The sequence below is a fragment of the Sarcophilus harrisii genome, chromosome 2 (genome assembly GCF_902635505.1).
Source record: "Sarcophilus harrisii chromosome 2, mSarHar1.11, whole genome shotgun sequence".
NCBI lineage: Eukaryota > Metazoa > Chordata > Mammalia > Dasyuromorphia > Dasyuridae > Sarcophilus > Sarcophilus harrisii.
The window spans coordinates 143466466-143475699 of NC_045427.1; the positions used below are offsets into that span (position 1 = coordinate 143466466).

The 9234-nt window shown below is 40.9% G+C and overlaps 1 protein-coding gene across 1 annotated transcript; it reads left to right on the forward strand.

The window, feature by feature from the left end:
* The first annotated feature begins 1150 nt into the window (after nucleotides 1-1150).
* LOC100933782 (speedy protein E5-like) lies at nucleotides 1151-7572 on the forward strand. Its single transcript, XM_003758126.3, has 7 exons — nucleotides 1151-1419; nucleotides 2402-2599; nucleotides 3396-3454; nucleotides 3747-3832; nucleotides 4495-4669; nucleotides 6118-6252; nucleotides 7379-7572. Exons 1-6 carry the CDS (start codon nucleotides 1359-1361, stop codon nucleotides 6175-6177), a joined length of 639 nt encoding a protein of 212 aa, XP_003758174.1. The 5' UTR covers nucleotides 1151-1358; the 3' UTR covers nucleotides 6178-6252; nucleotides 7379-7572.
* The last annotated feature ends 1662 nt before the right edge of the window (nucleotides 7573-9234 follow it).

Sequence of the window (9234 nt, forward strand, 5' to 3'; positions counted from 1 at the left end):
TCCCCAGTTGCTCAAATCTCAGTTTTCTTCCAACGTGTCTTTTACTGCTAAATATTTAGTGAAGAAGTGAGGATTGGAATGGGATTTAGATGTGTTTCATTTTATAGGAATCAATCTCTGGCTCTCCATCCTCTCTGGGGGTTTTTCTTTCTCTCTGACAACATGGTTCAAGTTGTACATGTTAGCTCACCTCACATCAGCTTTTGCCTCATATGTCAAAGCATTTCAAGGTCAGAGCTTAGACAAGAACTTTGGAATTCAATTCAACAAGGATTTATTAAAGAACTTCTACATACCAGGTACTTTGCTAAACATCAGGGATAATAAAAACAGTGTCTTCTCTTAAAGAGTTTATATTCTACTGAGGGAAAAGAAAACACATGTAAATAAGTATAATATATGTAAAAAGTTAGTACAAAGTAATGGAAGGATTGCTAAAAACTGGGGAGATCAAGAAACACCTTGTGTAGGACGCACTTGACTTTTGAATGGATTCCAATAGGTGAGAAACAGAACACTGCAAGCATAAGAGATAGCCTGTACAAAGTCAGGGGCAAGAAATGGAATGTCCTCTATAAAAAATAGCTAGAAGGCATTCAAAGAAATCATGCTATTTAAGGAAAACCAGAGTGTGTTCACCATGTTAGCATGATGAACAAGTAATGTAATAGAGCAGGAAAAATGTAGTAATGTGCACTCAGAGAATAATGTGAAATAATTCTGGAAAGATCAGTTGGAGCTAAACAGTGAAGGGTTCCATAATGTCAGATAGAAGGAGAGCAAGGAGGTGCACTGTCATAGTAGGTAAAAGGCCTGACAGTCAGAAGCATACATTCAGAATAAGACAAACAGGGTTTCCCTACTAGATAGCTTCAAACCAGTAAATCCTATATTTCTTTTTTCTCTGAAACAAGAAAGTTACAGATGCCTTCTTCACTTCTCAGAAGTGTCATGAGAAAATGAGCTTATTGGTATGAAAGCAATGGAGAACAAAACTACAATACAAATAGAAGTCATTATTCTTAGGACAAGAGGTGGTACTTGCAACTGTGCAAACCCCAACACCAGTCAGCGTTCCTTTTATGCCCCCTAATGCCTTCTTGACTGCCCTTTCCAACCAAGGGGCAGTTCTCTGTGTGGAATGGTCTGATGTCACCAGGGGCCTCCTGCCACGGAACCTTCAGTGCTGTTTGGACCTAAACACTTAGCTGAAGTCAGTGCTCCGTGGCGATGCTAGTTGTTTGGTGAGCGACAAACTGCTATTGAAAGGTCTGAATTGGCTCAGAGACCTAGAGGTACCTACCCAGGTTAAAAGCTGTGCCCCCTCTGTGACACTCTGAGTCATCTGTCCCCAAATCATGTTCTCAGTAAGGATCCCCAGGGTGGGGATCAGCACAAGACCTGCTCGGGAGGCTTCAGGTAAGTGAACTGTGGTCAGGTGAAATTGTGAGGGGAAGAGTTTCAATGTTATAAAGGCAAACTGAGAAGGGAAGGGGAGGGAGTAAAATAGGAGAAGATATAAATGAGACTAAGAAGGAGAGAAATCAAATTTATTAAGAGGTCTATATCCCACAAAAGAACAGAATTCTACTATGGGATCCTAGGAAAGGATGTGCTGGGGGCAGAATAGTGGGGAGGAGAAACAAAAAAGAGCTAGAGTTCTTATTTTGCTCACCATATAGGATAAACTGAACACAAATATATTTTGTCCTGCAAAAAGTGAGAGATTAAAGAACAATTGCTGTAGGGGGTAAAGGTCACTTTGTTAATATATTATGCTAGGTTCTTTCCCCTAATCTCGTCCCAGCTCAGTGCAACATTTAGATAAAGGTCTAAACAAAATTTCATGGTCAATGTAATTAGGCTATGGCACCTACAACCTACCAACAATGACTTGCATACAAAAAGTTACATAAATGATGTCATCAAGGACTTATGACCAGAAAAGCAAGGACTAGTCATGTAGCAAGAGTGAGGAATAAAGAGATGGACAGCCCAAAAGTTGATGCACAGATATCCATTAAAGAGTAAAATATCCAGAGCAAGGCCCCCATCATATTAGGCAGATCTTCTATGGAAGATTTGTGGGAGGGTGTGGTCAAGAATTACACATGGATAGATTGTGATCTGTACTGATGGAGTACCTACACCAATGAGATCACAAACCTACTGAAATATTCATACCAAGGCAGCAGGTTAATAGACTCACTCATTCCCTTCACCTCCTTACATTAGCTGTCAATGAGGGCCCAGGCTTGGCCACCATCTCTTCCTGCAGTTGCCAGGTGTCCTGGTAGGCTCAGGGTCAGAAGGGTGAACTGGAGAGGTGGGGGGTTGGGAGGGAGAGAAAATGAGCCAGGTTGGTCTCTTCCCTGTTCATGTGGGATCTCTATTCCTACAGCCCCACAGGACAGCAGCCCTCTGGCCTCCACATCCACCTCCCCAGGGTATATTCCTAAGCTGAAGGCCTTGAGGAAGAGGGATCTGAAGAGGGGCATGTGGGCTGTCACTAGTATGGAAGGAACCAAGCTCTGCATGAAGAAGAGAAGGAGAGCCAATTTCCGCCCTGAGGATCAGGAAGCCTTCTACAGACTTCTTGGTGTGTGGCCTGAGCAGACTTTTGGGATTTTCCACAGGGAGGTTCCATAGAATGATCAAGTGCTCCAATCTAGCTCCTGGGAATTACATCCTAGTGACTTTAAAAACTCAGTTGAGGTAGGGGGCAGATCACTTGGCTTTCTCTCCATGGGGCTATGAGTCCACTCTTCTTTCCTCCCCATTGGAGTGGTTCCAAGTGGTTCTACCACTTAGCCTCTATTGAGTTCTTTCAGGGTAAAATAAGTTATACTTTACCAGCTCACATGCGGCATCCATTAGTCCCACAGTCCCATTCAAATGCCATCAGAAAGCATCAAGGTGTAGGCAAGAACAAAGACAATTGATCCTGCACCATACAGTCCTACAAAAGGACAAAGTCTTCTTTGGTCTTATCTAAGGTCATATCCTTGGGTCCTGAGGCAGCAGAACCATCATTTGGAGATATACCTTTAGAGATGTCCATTTTTAATAGTAACAACAGAGAGGAAATATATTGAGACAGGAAGCCTTGCAAGAAATTTGTGACTTACCAAGGTTATGGAGCTAGGAGGTAATAGAACCCCAGTCTTCTGCTCTTAGCTTCTGTTGGGGTTCCCAACCCCTTTAAACCACATTGTAATAGAAAAAGCTTCCTCTCCTAGACCCCATTCCTGACCAGAAAAGGAAATGTGGCAGGACTTTCAGCTTTTCTACCTTCCTGAGACTTCTTTGGGAGGAAATTTCTCCTTCCACAACACTGGGCTTGGTCTTCTCAGCTTTGCCACTCCATGCCTCTGACCCATTCACTCCCTCTGCAGAGGATCCTGTCATCCAGAGTTTCTTGGAGGCTGACGTTTTCCTAAGAGTGTCTGATAAGGTATGGAAAGCCCCAAAGAGTGGGACCTGCAGAAAAACTTGGGGGAGTGGGTATGACAACTTAGATTTTCTCCCCAATTAAGAGCAAAGCCAGTAAAAGAATTGCTGGTATGAATAAAGGAGAAATAAGAAACTTGGGCAGGAAGACTCCTGGGATAGTAGCAAGGGATATGGTATGGGATATACAGGGGCCTTTATTCATGTCCTGCCAACTGAGTTCAGTGACTTGGTTCTTCATGCTTTTCCTCTTCATTCTCTTAATTTTTTGACATACTTCTCTCTGTTCTGAATAGTATCTGCTTTCCATGGTGGTTGAATATTTTGGTCGAGTGGGACTCCCAGGAGACTGTTATAATAGAATCCACTTCTTCCTGGCTCTGTGAGTACCATCTCTGCCCCCAAACCCTAAAGAAAAAAAAAACTTCATTGGTCTTTCTTTTCTGACCCAAGAGACAACTGAGAAGCTCCGCATTCCTAATCTCTATGCTTTACCCATCTTTTCTAGAGCAGGTAGTCTGATGAATTTCCAATATAGTTTTTTCCCCTTAGTGATTCCACATTGTGATCCTAATCATGGATGACTTAAATTAACAGACAATTAAGGCTCCCCCAGCAAAGGAAAGATAATCACTCTTTAGAAATGTGGTTAATAAAGCAATCAGGGCTCTTCCCTACTTCCCTTACCCATTAAATCCTCACTGACTGACTCTAAGAGGCTAAAATGAAAAGGAAGATTCTCTGAAGAGTATACAAAAATTAGTTCTTAAAATGGTATAATTTCATAGTTGTGGATGGAAGTCACCACCCCCACATTCTCAGAATCTCAGATTCTTTCTAATTGTATCTGGATTCCGGGCCAGTCCTTAGAAATTGCATCCTTCCCATCACCATTATCTTGAGCAAGAACCAAATTAGTACCCAAGAGCCAAAGATTCCCAGCCATTCATTTTCTTTCCTAAATCTATCTCTTCTACACTGTCTGAGGATTAGAAATTCAATTGAGGAGGAAAGTAGACGAATATTTCCATTTCTTTATGACAGCTATATTGCTTGTGACATGGAGGAAGACAACCCTGTCTCTAAGTGGAGCATTTTCCCTTTTGTGCTTGGAAAGGAAGACTGGCCCATCCTCTATAAAGAATTCCTGAGGCTACAAGCAGAATTCTTCCATGCAATGGGTGGCAGAGCCTGGGTTACTCCAGAGATATGTGAAGAGGTTAGTTGGTGTTGGGACAGAGGGAGAAAGTGGTGATGAGGTAAAGATAGGACTAGGACAAATTAGCTGAGTACTACATTTCTATCAGTACATTTAAAAAGAGTAATGAGAAAAAGAAAAAGGAAAAAAGTAATAGACCTCAAAACATTGTACTTTAGACTTCCCTTTATGCATTCACATTACTGCTGAATCAGGTCCTTTGCTGTTCATTATGTACAACATTCTATTTCATGCTTCCAATGAAAATGTGAGCTCTTCAAAGGCAGAGTTTTTTTTTTCATTTGTCTTTGCAATCCCAGTGCCTAGTGATGCTTACTAAATTCTTCCTGCAGAAAAGAGAGAAGGAGAATAAGAGGAGGAAGAAGAGGCAGAGGAGAAGAAAGAAAGAAAGAAAGGAGAAGGGAGGAAGGAAGGAAGGAAGGAAGGAAGGAAGGAAGGAAGGAAGGAAGGAAGGAAGGAAAGAAGGAAAGGGAAGGAGGAAGGAAGGAAGGGAGGGAGAGAGGAAGGTAAGGAGAGGGGGAGAGAGGGAGGAGAAAGAAAAAGAAAGAAGGAAGGAAGGAAAGGAGGGAGGGAAGAAGGAAGGGAGGGAGGGAGGAAAGGAGAAAGGAAGGAAGGAAGGAAGGAAGGAAGGAAGGAAGGAAGGAAGTGAAAGGGAGGAAGGGGAAAAAAGAAAGAAAGAAAGAAAGAAAAGAAGGAGAGAAAGAGAGAAAAAAAGAAGGAAAGAGAGATAAAGAGAGAAAAAGTAAAACAAAGAAGGAAGGAAAGAAAGAAAAGAAGGAGAGAAAGAGAGAAAAAAAAGAAGGAAAGAGAGATAAAGAGAGAAAAAGTAAAACAAAGAAGGAAGGAAAGAAGCAAGGAGGGAAGGAAGGCAGGAAGGAATGAGAGAGAGAAAAAAAGAAATTCAAGATTTATCTGAAACCCTTATGCAGATACTCTCTGATGTCCCAAACGAAAGCTTTCCTCTACCCTCCATATCTATCTCTTTTCTTTCTGTTGCCTAAATAGAATCTATGGACAAAGTCAGAACCCTATGACTCTGAATCCTGAGAAATGCTCAACTCTGTAGGAGTGTATATCTGATGACTTAGGAACTGGGTTACCATATTGCTAATACTCTAGGAATGGACTAAGAGAGATGAGGACAGACAGAGTTGGGGGATGAGGGTAGGGGAAACAAGACAAAAGAAAGCCCTAAGTTTAACAAAACTAAGCAATCCCTTATGTTCTAACAAGAAGTTCATGATCCTTCCTCCTCTTCCATTGGATGAACAAACTCTTAACCAGGACATCTGATTGGCATTTATTTGGACTAATAGCTAAGTTACTAGGGTGCCTCAATGCAGAAGGGATCACGGGAGCATATTCTCATCTTGGTAACCCTCCATTCCCCACGATTAATCCAGTCCCTAGAGGAATGGGACCTACCATCCACCATGTTTGCTTTTCAGATCCAGGCCCAAAATCCGCTTCACTGGGTCTGGACCCGAGAACGGCACTACCTCCCCTAGGTTCCCAGAGTGGAATGCTATGCCTCCTAGGCCAGGGAGGCAGAAGTCACAAGAACAAGGAGCAGGGACCTCCAGGTGAGTGTTCACCCCACCACAAGCAGGTCCCAAGCTCCACGGTCTTAGTTATTCCTTAGTTACACTGGGTCTGGGGCAGGAGTGGGGAAGCATCTAGGTCATGCAGTGGGTACAGTGCAAAACTTAAGTTCAAGTCTGACCCTAGACACTTAGTAGCTATGTGGCACTAGGCAAATCACTTAACTTCTGTTTGCCTCAATTTCCTCAGCTGTAAAATAAGGCTTTCTATCTGGGATATAGTTAGTACTAAGTACTTATCTTTGTCTCCCAAATTAAAATGTTAGAATGTGGCTGAAGCTATTCAAAGTAATACCTAATATAAAGTCAGAAGTCACAAGAAGGGAAGGGACAGTGAAGATCATATAATCTCACTCCCTCATAGCAAATGAAATAACATAAGTAACATTCTGCAAACCTTAAAGTGCCATATAAATGCAAACTATTGTTATTAATGTTGTTATTATTATTATTAGAAGTGAGGAAATTAAGGCCCAGTGAGGTACATCAACTTGTTTGAGCTCATACAGCTAGGAAGTCAAAGTGCTAGTATTCTAGTAATTGTTCTTTGCTTCTGGAGACAGTGTCCCTCATCATTATACATTTTGGAAATAAGAGAAGGAAATAACTCCATACTCATATGTACATATATATACACACAGATATATGTACATATATATACACACATACATATACACACATTGAAAATGCTATCATCCTATACTTTCCCTATTTTATTTTTATGGAGAATGAGAAATATTGAAAACATTTTTTGGAAAGGTGTCTTAACTAGTTTTCTCTGTGAACAGAGGATGGCCTAGAAAACCTTCCAAGGTCCTTTCCAACTCCAGGATTCTCTGAAATTAGAAGAAAATAATGTTGATGCAACTAAGGGTGGAATGTAGGGGTAGGTAGAATGCAGAAATAGGAAGAAAGTAAAAGAATGTGAGACTCTTAGAGAAGAAATAAATAAAATCTGTTAAAACCAAATGAATTTATGTCGCTGCAAAGAATTATAAGGAATAAGTATGACTTCTTGAAGTGTATCTGGGATGGAGGGAGGATCAGGTCAAGTAACTGGATGAGGAACAAAAGGATGATTCTTTCCTCAAATCTTCATTTATAACAGAAACCGAGAAAGGACATGATGGAGAACCTACCAAAAGAAGTGTTCCATCGAAAGCAGGTAGAGAATTAAGTGTCTTAGAACAAGGAGTAGCTGACTAAAAGAGAACAAAGCAAAGGTGATGGGAGTTCTGGGAAGGGCAAGGAGGAGGAAGAGGTAGAAATAAGGGAGAATGTGAACATATATAGTATGCCTGAGGAAATTCCACAGAATTAAAGTATATATATATATAAAACATATAAAATATGTATATATATGTAATATATATATATATATATATATACATACATACATACAGAAGGAAATGAAGGAATATGTGTATGAGCAAATTAAGCAAATGCTAGCCTGAGAGAAGTCAATCATAGAGGGCAGGCAGGTGAACAAATCAATATCAATAATAAACATAATGGGGGACAAAGTTTAGAACAGCTTCATTCTCTTCCCTTGGTATACTTACAATTAGCAGATATTTAGTCTTCTCTTATCCTCCCACAATCCTCTATTCTTCTTGTTTCATCCTTTCTTCCTACCTCCCCTTTCCTAAGTGAATTTTCAAATAAATTCATAAGCATTTATTAGACACCTACTGTGTTCCAGGCACTCCATTGGATTTGGGGAATATTAAGAAAAAAATTAAAGTAGTTCTTGTCTGTGAGCTTACATGCTACTAGAAAAGATTAGCTTTAAATTTATCTATGGATAAATGCCTCTCCCTGAAGGGCAACTACTCAAATAGGAGGGCAACTCCTAGAAGTTATCTCAAGAACAGGAAATAGAAAAAGAGCCTTAGAGGAATTAAGCATTGAAAGAATGTCTGTCTAAGGGAAAACACTATGGAACTGTCTCCAAGATCATACATTAGATGAATAAGTTGCAAGAAGTGACAATCCTAGACAGACTGACCTTAAGGTAGAGTGGGAATGAATTTTCCTGATGGTCTTGTGTTGTCAACCTGCAATTTGAGAGTATTGGAGGATAGAAGGAAAGAGAGATATAGTTTGGATTGTAAAGAAAAGAAGTAGATGGGAAAAGTAGCTGACTATTACAAACTCCTTAGGATTAGCACCATTGGAATTTTCTCACCCTGTTTAGTGAAGGTCACCCATATGGCCTAAATAGAGAAACCAAGTGAAAAAGCATAAAAGTTTTTCCTTCTAGGACATTACGCAGAAACAATTAAGAAAAAGCCTTAGAAGAGACCTAGAGAAAGAGAAAGAAACCACATATTGGACACTAGAACAAAATATCTATAGTAGGAGTAACTAGATCAAAACATCCATGAAGACAAAAACTGTTTTATCTCAACTTTGTACATTCCCCTGGTGTCTAGTGCAGAAGGAAGGAAGGAAGGAAGGAAGGAAGGAAGGAAGGAAGGAAGGAAGGAATGGAAGGAAGAAATGGAAGGAGGGAGAAAAAGGAGAGAGGAAGGGAAGGAAGAGAGGGAGGAAGGAATGAATGAACGAATGAACAAAAGAAGGAAGGAAGGAAGAAAAGGAAAGGAAAGGAAGGAAGGGAAGGAAAAGAGAATGGAAGGGAGGAAGGACCAAGGAAAAGCCTATTTCAATGGGGTCTTACTTCAAGTCCAGATGCCTATGTTCTCTCTGTCCGAGGTTCTTGTAGTGCTGAAAGAATACAGGATTCACTGTGAGAGCTTGGCCTGGCCAGTAGCAGAAGGAGACAAAGAAGAGCACAGAGGAAGAGTTAGAAGCCCAGCTTTAGGAAGGGAAGGAATCCTAAAGGAAGAGAATTCTGCCTGCAGTGAGCAACAGTCCTTGCTGCCTTGAGGTGTGAGGTTGACGAGAAGTTGGGGAATGGGGGTGGGACTAACCTAGTCTGGACATGCTTCACTTTACAAAGTA

Bases quoted from the DNA above. Each gene is read 5' to 3' on its own strand.
- LOC100933782 (XM_003758126.3), top strand. From the start codon at position 1,359: ATGTTCTCAGTAAGGATCCCCAGGGTGGGGATCAGCACAAGACCTGCT. The intron at 1,420-2,401 runs GTAAGTGAACTG...CTATTCCTACAG, and splicing joins ACCTGCTCGGGAGGCTTCAG to CCCCACAGGACAGCAGCCCT. The intron at 3,455-3,746 runs GTATGGAAAGCC...TGTTCTGAATAG, and splicing joins TCCTAAGAGTGTCTGATAAG to TATCTGCTTTCCATGGTGGT.